Below are 24,377 nucleotides of genomic sequence, written 5' to 3'. Positions count from 1 at the left end.
ATATATAGATTGTTGCATTAAATTTTTTAGTTATTCATTTTTATTAGTATTTGTGTCAGTTCAAATATTTGTTTACTGTTTTGTTACTTCACTTTTTCATTGTTTGGAAAGTACATCAATTATTTCTCTCATTTCAGACATATTATTTCTATTATTTGACCTCTGATCTCCAATGCCATACATTATATCTTAAACAACATTTCTAAAAAAAAGATATATATAATATAAACAGACTATAGTGTATAGCAAGAGAGATTGGGGATGTGCCATACATAGTACAGTATGTGACTCCTTAGCTAGCTTTTCTTGAGTGGTAATTTCCTATACCCTAATCATGGTGGGCCTTTCTACATGATCTAATGCTGTGCCAATGCTATTCTGGACTATGACAATTCTCTCTGTATGTAATTACTTTCATTATATTCTGTGACAGTTCCCAATACCACATGGCTTTACTGTCGTCACCTAGTTCTTCCCAACATGCTGCAATGTTACTAAGTGATGCAGCAATGTTGGGGTGTAGTGCGTTTTCCCCATAGATAGCTTTCCTCATCTTCAGTGACTGTTCGTAATAACTGATTGCTTCCTTTTGTTTGCCAAATTCCCTCCAACAGTTTCCAATGTTGTTTAGTGATCCAGCAATGTTGGCATGTGGCGTTGTTTCACCATATATAGCTTTCTTCATCTTCAGTGACTGTTCATGAAAACTGATAGCTTTCCTGTGATTGCCAAGGTTAGTCCAACATGCCCCAATGTTGTTTAGTGATGAAGCAATGTCGGGATGTGGCGTTGTTTCACCATAGATAGCTTTCATCATCTTCAGTGACTGTTCGCAATAACTGATAGCTTTCCTCTGATTGCCAAGCTCAGTCCAACATGTCCCAATGTTATTTAGTGATGAAGCAATGTCGGGATGTGGCGTTGTTTCCCCATAGATAGCTTTCCTCATCTCTAGTGACTGTTCATAATATGAAATAGCTTTCCTCTGATCGCCAAGCTCACTCCAACATGTCCCAATGTTGTTTAGTGATGAAGCAATGTCGGGATGTGGCGTTGTTTCACCATAGATAGCTTTCCTCATCTTCAGTGACTGTTCATGATAACTGATAGCTTTCCCCTGATTACCAAGGTCACTCCAACATGCCCCAATGTTGTTTAGTGATGAAGCAATGTCAGGATGTTCTGTTGTTTCCCCATAGATAGCTTTCGTCATCTTCAGTGACTGTTCATTATAACTGATAGCTTTCCTCTGATCGCCAAGCTTTTTCCAACATGCCCCAATGTTGTTTAGTGATGAAGCAATGTTGGGATGTTCTGTTGTTTCCCCATAGATAGCTTTCATCATCTTCAGTGACTGTTCATAATAATTGATAGCTTTCCTCTGATCGCCAAGGTCACTCCAATATTTACCAATACTGTTTAGTGATGAAGCAATGTCGGGATGTGGCGTTGTTTCCCCATATATAGCTTTCCTCATGTTCAGTGACTGTTCGTAATAACTGATAGCTTTCTTTTGTTCGCCAAGTTCACTCCAACTTGCCCCAATGTTGTTTAGTGATAAAGCAATGTCGGGATGTGGTTTTGTTTCCCCATAGATAGCTTTCTTCATCTTCAGTGACTGTTCATGATATAAAATAGCTTTCCTCTGATCGCCAAGCTCAGTCCAACATGCCCCAATGTTGTTTAGTGATGAAGCAATGTCGGGATGTGGCGTTGTTTTGCCATAGATAGCTTTCTTCATTTCCAGTGACTGTTCATAATAACTGATAGCTTTCCTCTGATCGCCAAGCTTAGTCCAACATGTCCCAATGTTGTTTAGTGACCCAGCAATGTCGGGATGTGGCGTTGTTTCACCATAGATGGCTTTCCTCATCTCCAGTGACTGTTCGTAATAACTCATAGCTTTCCTCTGATCGCCAAGCTTACTCCAACATGCCCCAATGTTGTTTAGTGATAAAGCAATGCCGGGATGTGGCATTGTTTCACCATAGATAGCTTTCCTCATCTTCAGTGACTGTTCATAATAACTGATAGCTTTCCTCTGATCGCCAAGGTCACTCCAACATTCCCCAATGTTATTTAGTGATGAAGCAATGCCGGGATGTTCTGTTGTTTCACCATAGATAGCTTTCTTCATCTTCAGTGACTGTTCATGATACCAAATAGCTTTCCTCCGATCGCCAAGGTCACTCCAACATGTCCCAATGTTGTGTAGTGATGAAGCAATGTCAGGATGTGGCGTTGTTTCCCCATAGATAGCTTTCCTCATCTTCAGTGACTGTTCATGATACCAAATAGCTTTCCTCTTATCACCAAGCTTACTCCAACATGTCCCAATGTTGTTCAGTGATGAAGCAATGTCGGGATGTGGCTTTGTTTCGCCATAGATAGCTTTCGTCATCTTCAGTGACTGTTCGTGATAACTGATGGCTTTTGTCTGATCACCAAGGTCACTCCAACATACCCCAATGTTTGCAAGTAATGCAGCAATATTAATGTTGTGATGCACTTTGGTGTCTTCATAACTAGTACATGTATTTCCAACACTAAGTGCCCGTTGGAAGTAAATGATCGCTTTCTCATAGTCACCACACATGTAAGTGACATGGCCTAATTCAAAAAGTATTTCAAACTGTTTTTCCTCGTCACTGCCTGCCTCTTCCAGTGCTACATCCAAGTGCTGTACGGATGCATCTAACTGCAACAACTCTCGTGTTATTCTGCCTTTTGTTAGAGATGAGGTGTCAAAGATGGCTGTTGGAAATAGCTTTGTTGTTGTATTTTCCTTTGCAACTGTATCTACAATGCATTTTTTTAGTGGAATAGCAGTATAGTAGTACCTAAACAGCATTTTTGAGTCTGGTATATAGAAAACTGACTGAACGAAAGTGTCGTCTACGTCATGCCTGTCCAGTTTGGAATTTTTCATCTCTGTGAGTGGAGACAGTCTGTCCTTCTGTCCTCCGTTGGCCAGGTACGTTCTTAACCGTAGCTCCGCTGAGATGCTGATCAGTACAGTCAAGTGGTGGGCATCTTTGTGACTGATCCGCTGTGTCTTGTGTAACTCTTCTATCATTTCCCACACACTGGGGATCGTGATACCGCAGCAAATACTCAACACATCAATGGCCACACTGGGAAAACGGTAGATTTCTTTCTTAACATTCAGAAGTTCCCCTGTTGGTTCAACATTTTCTATTTGCTGAATGTTATCCTTCAGTATCAGAATTGCTGACATCCGTGACAGCACAGGGGAACTATCTATGCTTTGGTTGACTCTGTCTGTATACTCATTCACCAAAGACTCGTCTCCTGTTAAGTAGGTCACCCGTCTGAGGATGTCTGACAGATGATAGCCTTCTGCCAGAGTGATGTGCAGATGCTGATATTCGGCCAACTTGGCAGGAGTCTGGATGAGACTAACAGGAGGTTTTCTTTTTGTTTCGTCTCTTCCAAACGGAGTCTTTGAAGCCCATGGCATGAAACCATCGAAAGCAAAGCCGCGAGGTGTGACGGAGTCAAAGAACCAATCTTTCTCTGGATCTTCTGAGAGAAAGTCGTTGAGTGACGGGATGGCCATGGCTGGGAGGATAGTTTCCCCAAGGTTGATGACTTTTAGATGTAAGTAGTGCGTGAGGTTTAGGAAGTACCTCCGCGTATCATCATCATCCTCCTTCCCCTCCTCAATCAGAATGGTGAACTCCAGGTCGGAGTACGGCGTCACCAGTTCTGTGGCCTGTGACCCCATCCCAATGAAAGCGTACTTACAGGGAGGAGGTCCGAGTTTGGCGATGCATTCATCTGTCAGTACTTGGATAAACCCTTGTCTATCAACTGTGATGCTCTTGAACAAGTTCTTGATTGCTTCAGCTCGTTTGATCTCTACCTCTCTCACAACAGGATCGTCTTCATCATACTGATAAGGGTTGTGTTCCCGATGAATTGTGTCAAGCTGAGATTTTGCACGGCCACACAAGTTGTCAAGTTCCTTTCTGTGATCTAACGCACTGCTATACGGGCATGGTTCACAGTCTAGGTTACAGGTGTTTTTAAGAAACTGCCTCTCTGTTTCTTGTAGTCTTGTTACCATGTTTTGTTTGTCTCCATCTGTTCTGGCCATGGAGGCGTTATACAGAGCTGCCGCCTGTGTGAATTTCCTACCTTCTCCTGTCCGCTTACCTCGCTCAACGTAGACGTCACCCAACCTGCACAGACAGTCGGCTTCTTTAGCCTTGTTGGGTTTACTGCGATCTGTAGGAAGGGAGTTAAAAAAATTAGAATTGACCAACTTCAACAGTTATATTTGGTTTGTTGTGTGATACATACTGTCACAACAACTGTCAACACTAACCACATTTACTTGTACTGCACGAGAGCCTGTCTTTCAGGGATTGCCTTTCAAGTCCCAAAGGAGATGCAGGGACTTCCCTGGACTTATGATTTATTTACTAAATGTAGTTATGACTGTGTGATATTTGTTTTTCAATTGGCTAAGATCACTATCAAAAATTATTAACTTTGAAGTATATAGCCATGTTTCAATTATTCAACATTTCATGATAGACAAAGTAGGCTCTTTGAATTGTCATTACTAGCAGATATATACTGATTTGCCAAATTTTAAAAATCTGCTTTCTTCATCATAAGTTTTACTGCAACTTTAAACATTAGACAATAGTAATAATAGACAGACCATGAACAAGCTTCAGAGCAGCTGCTAGGTTCTGTTCTGCTGCGTCCAGATCTCCATTTGCACGGTCTGCCATTTGGATGTACCTGCGGTAGGATCTGGACAAAGAAACAAGTTTTGAAACAAAAGTAAATTAAATGTACTTCAAAAACATGACAAAGGCAACTACAGTAAAGTGTTATACAAAGGAAATTGTATGCCTATCATCTATTTTACATGAATCTGTACTACCTACATGTAGACTAAGTTACAAACCAACTTTTACACACAGTAGCATTTATATGTGTGTAATAAATGCATTCCTCAGGCTGTACATGTACTCTGTATTTTCTAATGTAACCTAATCGATCGTTAGCATTCATTTTACAAAACTAGATTTTTCCCTGAGGTTTAATATTTTGTCATAGTTTTATACAAATTAACAAATTGTCCCATATTCATCATTAGGCCACAACAAGTAATTTTTATGGATGACATCCGCACGCCCATTAATTTTCGCCTGATTTTGAAAAAAAAAAAAAGGAAAAAATTTTGTTGCCCTCTGACAGTGGTCAACATGCCAAAAATGGGCAAAGATGTCTGTTGCCATGCCGGGAGGCAGATACAAAATGTAACTGAAGAGAGGAGACAAGAAAAGGCTCTGATTTAATGGTTTGTTTCTTACTTTGATGCAGTGATAAAGTAATGCTGGCTGTGTATATGATGTTCTCATTGAATAAAAACCATTTGTACAATGATTGATTCAACATTTTAAAATGTAGGAACCTTGTTTCTTCCCGCCCGCCTTGTTTTTTTTCGCCCGCTCGCATTAGATTTGGAGTCGGCGGAGGATGTCATCCATAAAATTTACTTGTTGTGGCCCTAATGCATTTTTTGGATTGGAAACCAGCAACAATATGCAGATAACAATATGCACCTACATTGTAAATTAAATACATGTACATGAAAGAAACACAAATTAAAGTACTAACATGTCGTCAACTTGACTGGTGGTTCTGCCTCTGGAGGGCGCAGCTGAGAAGGGAGAGACGTGGCCCTTCCGTCCTCTCACGTCTTGTTGTCGTTGCAAACGTGTTGGCCTCTGCCAGAACCAATAGAAAGTAGTTGTATAATTATGATTAACAGGTGGTTATGTAAACCACAGAACAGCTTCGACCAATGGTCAAAGATTAACGACCTGACATGACCCAAGGAAGGACATTACACACAGCGTGCAAAATACCTGGTTGCCCAGTTAACCAAATTTTTTGGGGGGCAACCTATTTTTGAACCCAGGTAGCCCAGTGTGCTACCTGAATTTTAAGAATGCCCCCCCCCCCAAATAATGCCCACTTGGCTTGCACCACTGTATCCGGCAGATGCTTTTAATTTTAGGTATTAATGGCTATTAATGGCTGTTACTAGTATCAGTTAACTAAAGGCTGTTAGAAATATTGTCAAAGGCTTGTGTATTTAACATTACTTAATTTGAGGAATGTAGTAATTATAACTTATACATGTAGGTGGGGCAACCTAAAATTCTGATTTTTTAAACTAATTTTTGCCAGGTTCAAAAACTTAAGGTATTTTGTACACTGCACAATGATGAATACTGGGTATTTGGAGGGGCATATAAAATGTGTTGATTGGTTGTTTATTTAAAAATTTACATAATTTAACTCAGTACAAGGGCAAAGCAAGGGCATATTACTGTCCCTATTGTCAAGATTTACACATACCCAACAACTAAAAAAAAACAGCTTCTTGCTTCTGTCCTCTAACGTAGTCTAAGATTCAGTACAAACTTAACCCACACTTTTGTTCAAGGAATCAAGCAATGAAGTGAATAAATCAATGTAAAAGTGGTGACAGGATTTATAGAACAAACCAAGTCAAAACCCGGAAGTAATTACTAGAGTTCCGTCATGCTGTAGTAAAAACAGATCTCTCACCTTGTTTCTTGTAGTGGTGATGTCTTGCCTGATTTTTGCTGTGTGCAGTAAGCGGTGAACAATGACAACTGTTCCATGAACGTTGTGACACCGCGCCAGTGCCCTGTTGTACAGAGCAGTAGCTCTGGTCAGGTCTCTAGTGTCTCCAGTTTCTGTTCCTCTTTTCAGGTACACGTCACCCAGACTCTTGATCGCTTCTGTTTCTAACATGCTGTTGTCGTTTACTATCGCCTCTACCATCACCTGTGCGTATCCAACCAGCAAAGAGTCTGTGTTACCTCCCGTAGCCTGTCTCTTGTCCAGGGCTTGAAATTTTTCTGCAACCTTAGCAGGTGAAGTTGTCCCCTTGTCTTCAGTTGGCTGTTCCTTACCCTGTGACGACACCCCTTGTAAAAGCCTCTCCGTGTAGTGGTAGCGGTGTTCTATACCATCTGCCTGTTCTTCATGGTAACACCTAACCATAGCAGCCAGATAAAGCGCCAAGGCCGTGTTGAACTTCCCCATGTCCTTCCTGATTCTTCCCTTCTCCACGTTCACGTCGCCCAGAGTTTTGAGCAGCTCCACTTCTGCCAGCCTGTCCGTGTCGGCCATGGCGTCCACCAGGGCACGGAGGTAGCCTGTCTCCGCCCGGGCTAGGCCGTACCTCCTGCCCTTCATGTCCAACTCACGGAGTTTCTCACACACCCGCAACATGGCGGACACTTTCTACGCAGAGAAAATGTCTCTAAAAATCCTTGTCTTCATGGGCCTTGCTCTCTCTGCTATTTTTTCTGCGCCTGACTTGAACAAGCATAGGCTTTACACTGCTTGTGTCAATATTACGTCATCCATTAATGCAAAGACTAAAGGTCCAATATTTCACAAATAGCCATAAACACATAAGTTAACCTGACTGCATGCACAGTTTCACAATCATAGTCATTAAAACAACATGTTGCAATATGAATGCCCATTGTGATTTGTCATGCATGTTTTTGTATGTATTGATAACTATATAAGGCCACACCAATTTAATTTGTTGGTTCTCAGATTTTTTCAGAAAAAATATGAAGAAAAAAATGTTTTCGACCAGTCACTCTCAGTAGATTGACCCAGTGAAGCTTGTCACGTGGCTTCTCTGAAGTTTGATGTCAACACTGGGTCAAAGGTACCGACGGGTACCGACATCCTCTACCAAATACCTTTGACCCAGTGTTGACGTCACACTTCAAAGAAGCCAAGTGACTAACCTCACTGGGTCAGCCTACTGAAGAAGACCAGAGTGACTGGTCAAAAGCTCTAGGTGAGATAATTTTTTGTGTTGGACCAAAAGTTTTAAATTTAAACAAACATGTACACTCCTGTTGTTCCCATGCAGCCCCTGACCATGACAGACTACTCCCGGCGCTGGTCCTGTCTGCTACACCTGGAGGAGCTACAGATGGAGATAGACATCCACCAGTTTGACATGATCAACGTAATCCTTGTCCTTGTCTTAATTAACAGTAGATCACTGAACTGTTAAACAAACTCAATGACCTATCCATAGAAATATTTTGCATTTTCACTAAAATTTCAGGTCTCGAAATAATTTTTTTCTACATACACCTTTAGTGGTGCAGGTAACATAAAAAATTACCTGCATCAGACAAATTTTACCTGGGAGTGCATCACTCACAATTTAGGAAGTATAATGGATTGCTCTTAAAGCTGTTAAAAAACATTGCTGAGATTAAATCTTTTATGCTTCATATGTGGTGACAGTCAATGCAGCTAATGAAAATAGTTGAATGTGTACATACATGTATTATGAACCTAGTACATGGACAAGTGCAGGTTAGGAGCCCTCACTCACACACTCACTGTCCGGTTTATCGTCTGATTTCGTATATACAATGTCATGTACATGTACATGTAGCTTCCTACTAGATAAGCACTTATTAAGCAGCATCATTGAAAATGTATGGTTACAATTTATTTGAGGTATTTTTAATCCTTTTGTGGTAAAGTTTGTTTCTGTTTCGAATCAGGAGTCTCTACAGCCGTGTGGTGAGTACCTATCTCTGACAGTACCCGGGTTAGCAGAGGGTCGTCCTTCTGTACTGATCGGAGACAAGGTGGTCCTCACTGCACCAGGGGCAGGGGACTGTTCACCCAGCTATGAGGGATATGTGCACGAGGTTAAGATATTCTGTTAATCACGTTTTTTTTGTACATGTAAAATTTTGTTTTTAATTTGCATTTTTTATGCGGTCACTTCTGTACAGTGAATTTATCATTACTGTGAACAAATAATTCACCAACTTCTCCATTTTTCTCAGGTCAGTTACAGTAATTCATTGTTTTAACCTACTTATTGTGACTACACACAATTGCAAGTTATTGATGTCTGGTTTAGGCCACATCAATTTAATTTGTTGTTTCTCGGATTTGCCCTGTCTACTTTTTTCTGATTTGAAAAAAAAAAGATTTTAGGTTCTGAATTAACTGCAAAATGCTCAATAAAAGACATTTCTCGGATTTGCCCTGTCTATTTTTTCTGATTTGAAAAAAAAAGATTTTAGGTTCTGAATTAACTGCAAAATGCTCAATAAAAGACCTATTTTGATCCCAACAGTTGAAGTAGTCCTTTTCTTCCTAGTTGTTGCAGTTTTTCAATGTAACAATGGAACTTTGTTTCATTAAAAGTTAAAAATGTATTGTTTTACTTATAAACCAGGCTGGTATGTTGACCTCATGGCTCATATCAAAACATTTTCGGCCTTCATGGGTTGCCTTGGCCTGTTTTTTTTTTTATTTTTATTTCACCATGTCGCTTCATATTTTTTCTGAAAAATAAACGAGAAACAACAGATTAAATTGGTGAGTCCTTAGTTTGCTTCTCAAAGAATTTTTTCACGAGCTGTGGTGCTACAATGTAGGTTCTGAACTGGCTGCCCAATAAGGCAAGGGGATTTTTTTAATTATTGTCCAAACCAGGTTTTTGATTGCTCATCCATAATTGTGTTACAGGTGTTGAGAGAAGAAGTACTGCTGAAGTTCCACCAGGACTTCCATACAAGCTATGACGGAGAACCTTACAATGTCTTCTTCATGTTTAACAGGTATTTTATACAATCCTTCCCTGTCAGGGCTCAAAATTCATTTTGGATAATACATGTAAGTGCACTGCTGCACCCAACCTAAAAAATTGGGTGCACAAATTTTTTTTTTGGGTGCACCATAGCACCAAAGGTCAGCAAAAACTAATTATGTATCATTTCTAAATAAATGTACTGTAAAAACAGTACTATAACAATGATTTTATTATCTTTTGACCCTTAGAGCTGTATGCTACTATACATTTAACATCTTTACATACGTAAACCTACGAAAATATTTAGGTGCACTGGTGCACCCACAAAAGAAAATTGTGTGCACAGCTCCAAATTTGCGTGCACTAAGGTGCACATGCACCCGGTATTTCAAGCCCTGCCTGTCCATCTCTAAAATGCTGCCTGTTTATTTCACCAGGTCCACACTGAGGCGCTGTCACCAGGCTGTCAACTTTGCCCACAACCTGGGGAGTCAGGTGCTGTTCCCATCCCAGCCCACACTTAGTCCTCCACTGGCTAACTGTCAACTGGACAGGAACAGCACACAGCTGTCAGCTGGGAAGGGGAACCATTCAGGTAATGCGTTATTGTGGTAGCAAAAGTTCACAGTCTGAGAAAAATGGACGTATTCACAGAACTATACAAGATCGTGGTGGCGGCAGGTGCATCAAAAAGGAAATTGGTGAATTATTTGTTTGAGGTAATGATAAATATTGTGGTACAGAATTGACCGCAAGAAATGTGAATACGAAAGTACCGTGAAAAAAATCGTGATTTACAGTATGTTGTCCAGGGAAGTACAAGTTTTCAAAAAAGATAGCCCGATAAAACAGCCTTAAACACGCCAAAAGTATTAGCCAAAACCCAAACCTCTGCTTAGAGAGTAATGAAATGTATGGAATGGATTGTTACTTGCAGGAAGGAAATCCTTCTATTTTTTTTATCAAAGTAACTAAAAATACCATACATGAAAGATAAAATCATACTACCAATGAAGATAAGAGAAACAATAGACTAAGACTTAGTGTAACCATAACATCATATAACATAGAACCAATTAGAACATAATAGAATGAAATCAGGATTGAAATCATAGTTGATAACTTTCGGCTGAACAGATGCACAGCAGAGCAAGGGAGGAAGGTCACCTGGTGCTCCTGTACAGCTGTTCAACCCCAGCCTGAACCAGCAGCAGCGAGCAGCTGTCAGCAGGATCCTGCGAGCTGAGGGGCGCCCTGCACCGTATGTGCTGTTTGGACCACCTGGTTAGTGTGTTTCTTCATGACTCAGTGTTTGAAATACCCATTTGCATTTTAGAGAGACATTTTCAATACTAAACTGCAGACTGAAGAAAAATTAAGCAACCTGTAATTTTGCAGACTGCAAAAATCAGGCTAGGGGTTCAATGGTGTTTAAGAGCTGCTTTGCTGTTTGCTAACTGATTCTATAATGATTATACAACTAATTTTGCATGTACATATATTTTTCAAATTGCATGCAAAATGTTTGCCAACGGACAATTTTGCATATGCCATGGGTTTAGATACGGACTTTGTGACTGTGTACTTGTAGAAAGTACAATGTATTTTCCAAATTGCAGAAGAAAATTTTGAAATTCTGCAATATTGCAGATCCCTGAAAAAGTATTTCTAACACTGTGACTATAATTATAATCTAAAAGACTTCTTAGGCATGAAAATGAAGAGTCTATTATTCACCATACCATACTCTGTGTGTTTAGTCACTGTGAACTTCAACTTTCATGACCACATAGATTTCATAATGATGGCAACTTTCTTTTTTGCCAAACTTTTTTATTCACATTTTTGCATCAGGTTTAGGGTTCCCAGAGGATGTCATCCATATCAAATCAACATGGCCTGAGTGTTCAATGGTTTGACTGTACATTGTTTTGTCTTGATTTATATTTCAGGTACAGGGAAGACAGTAACCCTAGTAGAAGCCATCCTGCAGGTGTTCCATACCCTACCTTACAGCCGGATCATAGCCTGTACTCCATCTAACAGTGCAGCTGATCTACTGGTATACTATATGCTTACTTCCTCTGGTTTTGGGATACAAACTACAGTGTTTGAATTTGTACAGTAGAACACATGCATACATTGTAGAAGTGGGTGAGGAAGAGAACTATAAGTATAATTATTATTATTATCAGGGCTCGAAGTCATTTTTCTGCATGTCTTCATTAGTGCAAGCATCATTGAAAATTACCTGCACCAGACAAATTTTACCTGCATCACTCAGACTTTGAGAAGTATAGATCGTACAAAAAACTGTTCAGAAACCATTGCCATTATTTCATTTATACTGGTGGTTACAGTCAATGCAGCAAATAAAAATCCCGTTGTATAAACCCAGTACATATGGACCAGTACAGGTTAGGTGCAGGTAGTGATCAAATAGACCTGCACAGCTCCAATTTTACCAACTTTTGTAACAATGTGTTTTTCAGGCAGAGAGACTACACCACAGTGGGCAGGTGAAACAGGCAGACATGGTCAGACTGAATGCCTTCCAGAGAGTACAGGAGGTGAGAATATCACACAGTTTAGTCTCTCTTCAATCTGTAGCTTTTCCAAAAGCATACCAGGAATAATGAAAGTGGGTTACCAAACACGATAGACTGGATACCAGGCTATACTTCAATCTGTACATAACATTTGTCTTTTACAACCAGTGGGACATTATAGGCCACATGCACCAATTTAATTTCTTGGTTAACGGATTCGGTGCTTCATTTTTTTCTGATTTGCAAAAAAAAAAAAAGAATTCAGAATCAACTGCAAAATGCTCATATTTTGCCCTGAATAGTTGAAAACAGTCCTTTTCTTCCTAGTTGTACATGTAACAGTTCATCTTTCAATGCAATGGTATCATTAAAAGTTCAAAATTCATTGTTAAAATTTTGAACCAGCCTGGTGTGTTGACTTCATGTCTCCTATCATACCATTTTGGGCCATAATAGGATGCCTAGGCCGGTTTTTATTATTATTATTTTTTGCCCGCCCTCTCCATTATTTTTCTAGAAAAATCCGTTAACCAAGAAATTAAATTGGTGTAGCCTTAGCTCTTCAGTGAGGTAAAACTTTCTTTTTTTCTTATAAACTTCATCTGCTGCAGGTGCCGGAGTCCATAGAGCGGTACTGTATGGATGGAGACCAGCTGGAGCAGGTGTCTCGCAGGCGCATCATCGTGGCCACCTGCTCCACGGCAGGCCTGCTGTACTCAATCGGTCTGCGGGCAGGGCACTTCACTCACGTGTTTGTGGATGAGGTACATTGTATACGATTAGGGTTGCGTACCTAAACGTAACATCAGATACACTGATACAGGTACATGTACACGAACCAGTACCAGTACAGAAGTTACAGGTCCAGACCTGTACATTTTATACCTGTACCTGAACAATTTGACAAATTAACTTTCTTCCGAACTTCCTCAATAATATTAAAACTGTAGTAATAAACTTGACAGAATCTATTAAAATAAAACAGGACAGAACTAGGGAGAACAGAATAAAAGGCAAACTTTATGCTGAAAATGTACACTTTCATTTGTTTGCATTCTATAGGTCTGGAGAGACCTTGAAATTACAATATCTATGACTTACCTTTATCAATTGTGTTTCATGCACTTTTAACATTAATGTGGATGTTGTTGTTGATCCCAGGCTGGCCAGGCTACAGAACCTGAGTGCCTGATTCCAGTGGGCCTTTGTGCAGGGGTACAATCTCAGGTATGTACATGTACAATACATGTAGCATGTACTGTATATTAAGGATAGTAGCCCTTAGGCCACACTAATTTGAATTGTTGGTTCTTGGATTCCTCCGCACCATTTTCTCTGATTTGCAAAGAAAAGAGTTCAGGATCTGATCAAATCAACTCCAAAATGCCCATATTTTGGCCCCAACGGTTGAAGAAGATCCTTGTCTTCCTAGCTGTTACAGTTCTTCCATTTTCAATGCATTAATTGGTTTGACAAAAAGTTTGATATTAGTTGTAGCTTTGGAGCTATCATAGGATGCTGAGGCCTGTTTTTTTTCACCTTAGGCCACACCAATTTAATTTGTTGGTTCTCGGATTCGCCTCTTCGTTTTTTTTCTGATTTGCAAAAAAAAAAAAATTGATTCTGGTCCTGAATCAACTGAAAAATGCTCATGTTTTGCCCCCCAACAGTTGAGGAAAGTCCTTTTCTTCCTAGTTGTTACAGTTTTCCCATCTATCATTGCAGTGGTTTGATTAAAAGTTCAAACTTCAATGTTTAAATTTTAACCCAGCCTTTTGTGTTGACTTCATGGCTCATGTTGTAGCATTTAAGCCTATAATAGGATGCCTAGACCTGTTTTTATTTTATTTTTTTCGCCCTGTTGCTTCATATTTTTTCTGAAAAAATCCGAGAACCAACAAATTAAATTGGTGTGGCCTTATTGCGTGAGATTTTTTCTGAGAAAATTTGAGAACCAACAAACCAAATTGGTGTGGTCTTGTTGATTTTTATTATTATCCTTTAATAGTCTTTCTCTAAAGTTTAAAATTTGTCATAGCTTTGGAGCTTTTATAGGATGCTTATATATATATAGGCCTGGTTTTTTCACCCTTTTGCTTCAGATTTTTTCTGAGAAAATCTGAGAACCAACAGATCAAATTGATTGTTATTTTCCTATGAAAGTCTTTTTCTAGGCCACACGAGACATGACCTTTTGTCATCCTTTGTATTTCAGGTTGTGCTGGCAGGAGACCCCATGCAGCTGGGCCCGGTACTGCAGTCCCACCTTGCCAAGGACCTGGGCCTGGGGCAGTCCCTACTGGAGCGCCTGATGACCCGGGGTCCCTACCTCAGGGACAACAACAAGTTCTCCCAGCATGGAGCATATAACCCTCTTCTGGTATGTTTCTTGATCTTTGAAATATCAGTTAGGCCATGTGGATTTAATTATATGGATGACATCCGCGCACGCACGAATTTTCATCTGTCTCCATAAAAACAAGTGCTTCTGCAAAAGCTGACCATTTTCGCCGCTTACAGGCTTACAGTTTTTACGAACATTTTCCCCATCCTAGCATTTCAATTTACCTAAGTTATATAAATGGTTCTAGTTCTCATCAACATTGTATATAATGAGAGAACATGCACTTCTATATTTCAACTCTTTAAGTTTAAAACATTACAAAAATCAAGTATATAACAGTTTATAACCTGTTTTCTCTCTTTTAAGAGTCTTTTTAACAGAATAAAAAAATGAGACACAAAAGTACATTTTAACTTAAATTATAAGTAACGTTAATATATATATATATAATTTTATTCAAAATCTCTTCTATGGCTTTGTCCCCAACATCTAAGTTTACAAACCTCGTGACATTCAACCAGGGCTTTAGCCAGCGCCCGTTTTACCGTCAATTGACGGTATTTTTCCCGTCGGACGGTAAAAATTTAAGTCCTTACCGTCAACATTGACGGTCAAAAATCGTGGGTGAAGACATTAAACTTAGCAAAAAATGTAGCGAATTTGAATGAGCCACGGCGCGGGGTCTTTCCAAAGCGCGTCGCGTCTTTTCAAAACGCCGCGGGCCCACACATTTCTTATTTAAATACGGCGGGAAACCTGACTTCAAGGAACGTGCCGATGTCTGTTAACTCGGTTCTTTTCTTCAATGTTGCTGTCTGTTTAAACAACATGTGCTAACGGCCACATAAGAACAATGGCTCGACTCAGGCTCACGCTGGTAACTGTACATGACAATAAGATAAATAAACAACATGTGGCAACGAACAAAGAAATATCAAACGTTTTGAAAATATACTGTACTTGAATTTTCATACCATCGCAAGAAAACGGAGATCGATCTACGCAAAGTGGCTTTATTATTTATATAAACTTCGTTAAACCACCTTCGAAGACTTGAGCGGCAGCATAAAGATAAATTTTCTGGAGCCGATCGCTGAAGCAAGTTTTTGCCGGCGTACGTAACTCCCTCCGCGGCAAAATCCCATATGCCGTAGCGAAATCGCGTCTCAGCACTTCCCCAAATCAACTCCATGGCCGCTAAAGTCTGCAAATGAGGTTAAACTTCCTCATTTCGGTTGAGAAGCGAAGCTACTAGTATAAAATCATGTGCATGGCGGCCATTTTGTTTGCTACCCGAAGTCTTCCGAATGATCTAAATAAGGAAATCGTCGGAAATCTGAGCCACATCCCTCGCTGTCGGCATGCGCTCGGGGCTGGCTCGGTGTAAATCGGAGGCTGTGGCGTCAGGACTAGGTTTATTTGCATGGCTCGGGAAGCCGCCGCGGCTTGAATCGCAGCGGGATTTGGGCGCCGGGCGGGTCAAACAAAGGGAATATGAAGTTGTGAGGACCATATATTTTTTTTTTTCATTCTTCAAATTGCAGATTGTGTAATTTTTTATCCTGAAATCTTGAAAATCTATCTGCAAATTGCAGACTGAAGACGGGTATTTAGAACACTGAATACATGAAGTGTGCGGGGGGGGGCATGATGTCGATCACCGGATCATGATTTTTTTTCGCGTTGACCCTGATTCAACCCTAAAATAATACTCGAAGAGAACTTCAAAAGTCATCTTTTACTAATCATATATAATTGTTTACATTATATCATCTGATCAACCTGATCTATTAAAAATTGTCAATGGAAAATACCTTGCCAAACAATGCAATACCTATTTAAGTTAATTAAACACTCACTCATTAATTAATTAATTTCCTAAAATACAAAAGACATGTTGGTGAAAGTTAGGCACCCAGGTAATATCAATAGTTCCACGGACAGCTATGTAGGCCGGAGCTTCTATTGCGTGCGATCTACGTTTGGTCAGAAAATACACCCCCCCCCAACACACACACACACAAAAACACCGATCCGGGAACGCCTGAAAAGGAGGCTTTTAATAAGCTTTGCCTGCAGCGCCTTGATTGGTCGGACGTGTGACCCTCTGGACTGCCGGCTAATGGAAATCTGAACATCTAGACTAATCCACACTGCTAATGCTCATTGACATAATTTATGCAGTTTATTAAAATCCTTGATTACTGTGATTATAGACATGTCTTTATCAACATTTTTGGCAAATAATAAAATCAAGTTATTGTTCAAGACAAATTAAGTTTGTTTTGTCAGCAGCTTTGTTATGCAACATTAATAGAACTATGATTTTGAAATTAGCAACCATAATGGAAAGTATACAAACGTCCAAGGCATAAATGGTAAAAAGTGCACTCGCAACAACGACATCTAGCGACATGCGGCAACTCAGCATGTCTGCATGGCCGTCGCAACAACAACATCTAGCGACATGCGGTGACTTAGCATGTCTGCATGGCCGTTGAAGGGTGGAACCGTTGATCCATCCATCCATGCATCCAATCTCAATCTCGTCTGAGTTACCATTTTCGCGCATGCGAAAATGGTAAAAAAGAAAGTTTTTGACCATATTGTAAATCACACAAGGCACCTGCAAAATAAGCATTATATATGCAGCCATAGACTGCAAAAATAATGTAATATTGGAAAACGATACTAATGTCATAGAATGACAAAATCAATTCCAAAGGAAAAGAAGAAAATGCGAAAAAAATGAGTCAATATTATTCCCCATACCATACCCTGCATGTTTAGTCATTTGTTCAACCTTTATGACCACAAAGATTTCATAATGAAGGCTAATTTTTTTTGAGGTGGGGGACAAACTTTTTCTTTTATTCGCATCAGTTTTAGGGTTCCCAGAGGATGTCATTCATATAATCAAGTCAACATGGCCTTACAGTGCAAGGTTGGACAAGTTTTCAAAAATGGTCTGACCCATTTCCACTTGCCCAAACCAACTTTTAACTTGCTGAAAATATATATGAATGACATATCTCTATGCATTTTTACTTGCAGCAAGAAAATCATATTTTTCAGTAAAAAAAAGCACTTTAAAGGTGGCACTTTAGTGGCGAGAACGCAATTCCAAAAGTGGCTAGCTGTAGGTTCTTGTATCCCCCCTCGTCCCGAGTTCATCACTGGGATTGACTTTCTTATCCAAACTGCTTCTTAAATCCAGCGGATAAGAAAATCCCAATATCCTATGTTCTACCACCCAATGACAGTATTTTTGGATGTTTCTCTGGTATCCCACTAGGTGACGAAGTTGGTGTGTAACTACCGTTCCCACCCTGCACTTCTGAAACTGCCGTCAGAACTGTTCTACCACGGTGACCTGTTCACGTTAGCCGACCCCTCACTCACCAGACAGCTGGAGAACTGGGAGGGGCTACCCTGTAAGGGCCGACCAATCATATTCCACGGAACAGAGGGGGAAGACATGCGGGAGGGGAGCAGCCCATCATGGTTCAACCCCGTAGAGGCAGTACAGGTACTGCGCTACACACAGCTGCTGCTAGGGGGCAGTGTCAATCAGTCTGACCTAGGAATCATCACCCCTTACAGAAAACAGGTCAGTTTGACATTTAGACTTTTCTTTTAGACTTTTCTGAGTTGATTTTCAAGGGATCTTGTAGGTGCTGCACTACACACAGCTGCTGCTAGGGGGCAGTGTCAAGCAGTCTGACCTAGGAATCATCACCCCTTACAGAAAACAGGTCAGTTTGACATTTGGACTTTTTGGGGTTGATTTTCAAGGGATCATGTCTACTCACTGTACACAGTGATAAACTGGTTACTGGGGTATAGTACAAATGTATCTTTAGGTAAAATTGTGGGGCTGTGCAGGTATTTCTGATGTCTACATATATCTGCACCTACATGTACAATTTAACCTGCACCAGTCTATTTAATGGGTGTATCACATGTGTACCTCATGTTGTGACTAGGAGGTAGTATCCTCTACTTTTTGTCAGTGACTGAAAGTACATGTAGTGGATACAGTAGCTTTAGAAACTGTTTTCTTGTGTATCTCATTAGGCCACAGCAAATAATATTCATGGATGACATCAGCGCATGCATTAACTTTGCCTGGTTTTAGAAAAAAAAAGGAATTTTGTTGCCCCCTAACAGTGGTCAACATGCTGAAAATTGGGCAAAGATGTCTGTTGCCATGCCTGCACCAACTTGCACACAAACTGGATATCTCGACCCCTGGTCTTCCATAAGTCTTGCTGTGGCCTTACCTAGATGTCTAACCTTCATTGACGCAATGGTAGGAATGATTTTGATGCGTACACATGCAGGTTGAGAAACTACGACTGCTGCTGGGGTCAGTTGGACTGGACGAGGTCAAGGTGGGGTCAGTGGAGGAGTTCCAGGGACAAGAGAGGCTCATCATCATCATCTCAACTGTAAGTCTAATCTTCATTTTAAAGCGGCATTATGTAACATTTTTGCACTAAGATTAAAATATTATATTGTGGAAAATATTCCTGTGATTGTAATTTACTTCCACATTATTAACATTATTGTCATGAACATACACGTAACAACTATATATATCTCACATTTCTGAGATTTATGGTCAGCACTGAAACAGCCCACGAGTCGCACTCAGATTGTGGTGCCACCACAAATTACATACCAGAATGTAAACAAACATGGTTGACGGTTGTGTTTCAAGCTTATAAATATACTTGAAAGGCATATTTTGGCACCTCCACTGCCTGAATGGCTCTTATTTGCAATGGGGTAGGGTCAACTGACCCTGTAAAGAAATAGCCAGAAATTTACTTTTTGTATCGTCCGTTACATAATGCATCTTTAAGGTAGTAACACTGGGCAAGGCTGAAGAATTTTTGTGAGATATCAAAAATAGTACTAATCTAACTTATGAGTATAAATCTTCATTTTTTCTCCAAGTACCTTTGATACGGCACCAGTGCATATAGTGCATATTTTGAACTGATTCCTACAAAATGTTGCATTAGATTCTATGATTTAAGTATTTTGGAATGTAGAGCAGAATAGAATTTATATCTCCTGTTCACCCTGAAACCTCTAACTTTTTTCATCCTTCCCACAGGTTCGATCGACGACCAACATGCTGAAGCATGACACCCAGCACACCCTGGGCTTCCTCAGTAACCCCAAACGGTTCAACGTGTCCGTCACGCGAGCACAGGCCCTGCTGATCATGGTGGGAAACCCCCACGTGCTGGGACAGGTCAGTTACCTCCGTGAAAAATGGAGGTATTGTTTTTATCTTAAAAGTTCATCTGTGTTGGTAGAAGTCATTATGAAACAAGATTGAACCGCAATATTGCCAACACAAGAAATTGGACTCACCCAAATGATCAAAAATTTTCGACTGTACAATTCCAGTCTTTATGAAGGGCATTACAACCATCTCTAAACAGAGACAGGGGCGCCACAGACTTTTTGAAACCTATGATCCACTGCTCACGGAGTCACGTGTGTCACATGTATATGCGTGAAGTCACAGAAGCTGTCGATTGCTCATTCTTTGCAATTGTGCAGTTCAGACTTGTTTCATTTATAAGGACTTGCTTTTGGTGTGTCTGTTGGTGTGCTTCCTAATATTTATTGGCATAACGTAAAAAGGCCTTTATGGATTGTTTGGAACTAGGAACCTTTCCAATAATAATAGATACTGAAATACAATTAATAAAATACTGGCATCGTTTTGTAAACTTGCCCGAAGACAGCTTACTTCGTGAAGCATACGATGTTTTATATTCTGGTAAACACGATTGGCTTAACCACGTAAATGACATTCTGAATTACAATGGTCTTGGACAATTCTGGACGAACCCCGGATCATACCAAGTGGATACGATAACCAATCAATTACGATCCCGCCTTCAAGATATATATATACAAAAATAGGTATAATTCTATTAGTAACAACGCAAAACTTTCTGTTTATACCGCATTAAAGGAAAATTACGGACAAAAACAATACCTCTCAAGTATACACAATCTAGATATCCGAAAAGCGATCACAAAATTAAGAATTAGTTGTCATAAATTAAACATAGAAATGGGTCGATACAAGAAAATACCAAATGACCAACGGTTCTGTCCATTTTGTTCCAAACATGATTGAAAATGAGCACCATTTTATAATGGATTGTACACTATACAATGATAAGCGCCTATTGCTGTTCACCTTTCTTTCCGCTTGTTCAATTGATTTCAATACGTTAGATGCTATAGATAAATTCAACTACATTCTCAGGGGAGATAACCAATACAGTGTTCAAATAGGAAAATACATTAAAGAATGTTTCGATCTTAGAGACCACATGTTAGAGAATAGTTAACCTTTATTGTTACATCATACATATACTCTGTACGTAAGATGATGTTATCCACACATGTATTTAGCTTTGTTAGATCTTTAGTTAAGTTGTAGAAGACCATACAAAAGTCTCTGTACTTTTTTGTTGTGTCAATAAAGAATCATCATTATTTGGTATATGGGTAGGTCTTAGGAAGACTAGGTGAATTGTGTTCCCCCTGGTAGCTGACCTTGGTACTGAAGCAGAACTTTTTGTTTTTTGTTGTACCTTTTGTCCTGGACATGCTCTGGTCTTGTTTCCATATACTGTAGTTTCCCCTCAGAATGTCTACAATTTTATTGACATGTTTGTGATTTTACCTTGTTCAAACTTAGTATTCTAACATAGCTGACTTGTGTTCAAGTAACTATGTGACAATTAGTGGTATGCTAAAAGGTGATTTCAGGTTAAACAGTTCTTAGTGAACAAATGCAATAATTTTCTGTCTCCAGGACCCTTACTGGCTGTCCATGTTACAGTACTGTGTTGACCAGGGTGCTTATACAGGCTGTTCTCTTCCCTCAACTGTGGTGAGTTTGGACCATTTTTATCTTTACCTTGAAATTCACAGAAGGAAAACATATTGTTACATGTACCTCTATGAAAAATGGAGGTATTGTTTTTGTTTGTTTGTTTGTTTCGCATAACTGGTAAAAACACCAGTTTTGTAAATGTAGGTACAAGCTGCGTCAGACCAAACTGTAAGGTTTGAACCATTACTCTTTTCGATAAGTGTGGTGGGTTCTTGAACAGCGCGTGGGATGTGGCTCTTCCAAACACGGGACCTCCATTTAACGTCCTATCTGAGGGATGTCCCTAACCGAAGCTAGGTACTCATTTATACAAGATTGGTGGCATTGGGCAGTTGGTAGTTGATGCTACCTGAAACGTCTGACCGTTTTCCAAAATCAAATCCAGCTGTTGCTTGAGTAACTGTTTTTTGGCATAACTTTCCATATTTTCCCTTACACTTGTTGTAACTCCCTTACAGAAAGTGCAGAGTGAAACTAACAGTAGCACAAGTGATGTCCAGCACACAGAACCAAGCTCCCCACTTCCTACAACAAACAGCCCTTCTTCCAAAGTGACAGAAACACTGACTCTTGATGTGAAAGACACTAGGAGGTCACATCTGGAAAGAGATAGAAATCTGTGCAGTGACAGTATTAGCAACCATAAGGTGGACATTCGAGAAAGTGGGCGCAGAGAAGACAACAACTTAGCTCTTAGTGAAGAGAAGATAGAAGCAAAGTTAGGTGGAGGGAAAACGATAGAAAGATACGATAAGAATACTTCCAAACAACAACCAGTAGCCCTTACAGAAAATCAAGTCACGGGTGCAAGCAGTGTGATACCTGGTAACAAGGACTCTGTTGTGGCTGATAGCAAAGGTGGACAACACGTTGAAAGCAGCGTCAAAGATGTACATGTAGATGTCAGAGAGGAAGAGGAGAAAAGCAGTGGTTGCCTGGTACCAGAACTCCCAAACACAGTCATCCAAAATAGAAGCAACATGCAGGGTTTACTGAACAATGGGGCACCAATTTTGTCAGTAGAAACCATGGAAAATGGAGGCATGAATGCTGAGAGTGTATCTGACTGTACAGGTCTGACATGTGAGGCTGTGTGTGACTACAGTAGCATGCCGTCACTGAGTGATGGGGAGAGTGACCAACATGACAGTGATGTGATCGTTGAGAGTAGTTACGAGGAAAGTGGTGACGATTAATGCTGATGGTTGTTCTTAAAGATACATGTAGTATTTTAACTTCTTCCTATAGGGGACCCCAGAAAGTGCGAAATGGAACGAAATGGAACGGAATATGTATAGAAGAAAGCCGTTTGTGCATTGGAACGGCGACGTTAGTGTCCGCTCGACGTCCAAATGGCAACGTTAAGATTGATGGTATTCTCGGTCGATCGATTAGGGTACGTTAATAATAAAGTGACCGTAACGTTATAAGATGGATCGGGGTACGTTCAGAATAAAGTGACCACAACGTTATAAAGTGGTCACTTTATTCTCAACGTACCCTAATCGATTTTATAACGCTGCGGTTCTAAGAATACCATTAGCACATCTTAACGTTGCCGTTTGGACGTCCAGCGGACACTAACGTCGCCTTTCCAACGTACTTCATATATATTTCGTCCCATTTTGTCCCATTTCGTTCCATTTCGTTCCATTTCGCACTTTCTGTACACCGTCCTATAGTCATTGGGCTACCAAGTCACCAAAGTTGCATTACACACATCTTTATTTTTTTAGCACTCCAGATTTGGTTTTTCCATCAACATTTTAAAAAAGTATTTCTTAGGCCACACCTATTTAATTTGTTGCTTCTCGGATAGCCCTGTCCATTTTTTTCTGATTTGCAAAATGAAAGACATAAATTGGCTCCAACGGTTGAAAAAAGTCCTTTTCTTCCTAGTTCTTAAGTTTTTCAATCTAACAATGCAATTTTGTTTCATTATAAGTTCAAAATCTATTGTTTTAAATATAAACCAGCCTGGTATGTTCACTTCATGGCTCATATCGTGACATTTCCGGCTATCATGGGGTGCCTTGGCCCATTTTATTTTTATTTTTTTTCGCCCTGTCGCTCCTGATTTTTTCTGAAAAAATCAGAGATACAACAAATTAAATTGGTGTGGCCTTATTACATTCCACAAAGTTGTTGCATTTTTTTTCATACTTAGATACTGTCACTTATACATTTGTACCTTACACAAAAAACTTTTAGTTAGTAGTGTTTTCAAGTAGTGTTCACTAAGGCCACACCAATTTAATTTCTTGGTTAACGGATTCGCCGCTTCATTTTTTTCTGATTTGCAAATAAAAATAAAAATTCAGAATCAACTGCAAAATGCTCATATTTTGCCCTGAACAGTTGAAAACAGTCCTTTTCATCCTACTTGTTACAGTTATTCCATCTTTCAAGGCAGTGGTATCATTAAAAGTTCAAAATTCATTGCTTAAATTTTGAACCAGCCTGGTATGTTGACTTTATGGCTCCTATCGTACCATTTTGGGCCATAATAGGATGCCTAGGCCTGTTTTTATTTTTATTATTTTTCGCCCGCCCGCTCCATTATTTTTCTTTAAAAATCCGTTAACCAAGAAATTAAATTGGTGTGGCCTAAGCATAGAATGTAGGATATTTTCTATAATTCTACACAAAGTTTTTGTTACACTTACTTTATAGACTTTTAAGATCTGTGGTCTGTGTTAGACAACTTGATGTCAGTGCATAGTTACATGTATAGACGATAGACCATCACATACTGGTAACATGCATTTAGATATTACTGCTCAAGAGTTCAGTCGGATGTAAAAATGGACATCGAACATGATTGTGTTCCAAATATTAAATTCCGTATGTGGTATTGTTCTTTTATTCCCT

The 24,377-nt window shown here is 39.8% G+C and overlaps 2 protein-coding genes across 2 annotated transcripts in view; one reads left to right on the top strand and one right to left on the bottom strand.

Annotated features, from left to right (window-relative positions):
- The window catches only part of LOC109476740 (RNA helicase Mov10l1-like), a 43,005-nt gene extending 19,657 nt beyond the window's left edge, over positions 1-23,348 (top strand). The window contains exons 5-19 of the mRNA XM_019777745.1: positions 7,979-8,077; positions 8,631-8,780; positions 9,613-9,704; positions 10,114-10,271; positions 10,814-10,960; positions 11,629-11,738; positions 12,169-12,246; positions 12,837-12,989; positions 13,387-13,452; positions 14,441-14,605; positions 17,865-18,179; positions 18,913-19,020; positions 19,695-19,835; positions 21,426-21,503; positions 21,965-23,348. Coding sequence (XP_019633304.1) covers positions 7,979-8,077; positions 8,631-8,780; positions 9,613-9,704; positions 10,114-10,271; positions 10,814-10,960; positions 11,629-11,738; positions 12,169-12,246; positions 12,837-12,989; positions 13,387-13,452; positions 14,441-14,605; positions 17,865-18,179; positions 18,913-19,020; positions 19,695-19,835; positions 21,426-21,503; positions 21,965-22,702 — 2,598 coding nt within the window. The 3' untranslated portion in view covers positions 22,703-23,348. The remainder of the gene's footprint in view (positions 1-7,978; positions 8,078-8,630; positions 8,781-9,612; positions 9,705-10,113; positions 10,272-10,813; positions 10,961-11,628; positions 11,739-12,168; positions 12,247-12,836; positions 12,990-13,386; positions 13,453-14,440; positions 14,606-17,864; positions 18,180-18,912; positions 19,021-19,694; positions 19,836-21,425; positions 21,504-21,964) is intronic.
- LOC109476738 lies at positions 1,348-7,525 on the bottom strand. Its single transcript, XM_019777743.1, is given in 5 exon segments — positions 1,348-1,407; positions 1,409-4,251; positions 4,694-4,788; positions 5,662-5,771; positions 6,622-7,525. Coding segments are annotated over 5 exon segments (3,801 nt in total). The 5' UTR covers positions 7,315-7,525.
- Positions 23,349-24,377: the final 1,029 nt, after the last annotated feature.

This window comes from Branchiostoma belcheri, unplaced genomic scaffold (assembly GCF_001625305.1).
Source record: "Branchiostoma belcheri isolate BF01 breed outbred unplaced genomic scaffold, Haploidv18h27 scaffold39, whole genome shotgun sequence".
Taxonomy (NCBI): domain Eukaryota; kingdom Metazoa; phylum Chordata; class Leptocardii; order Amphioxiformes; family Branchiostomatidae; genus Branchiostoma; species Branchiostoma belcheri.
This window is presented reverse-complemented; position numbering and strand designations above follow the sequence as displayed.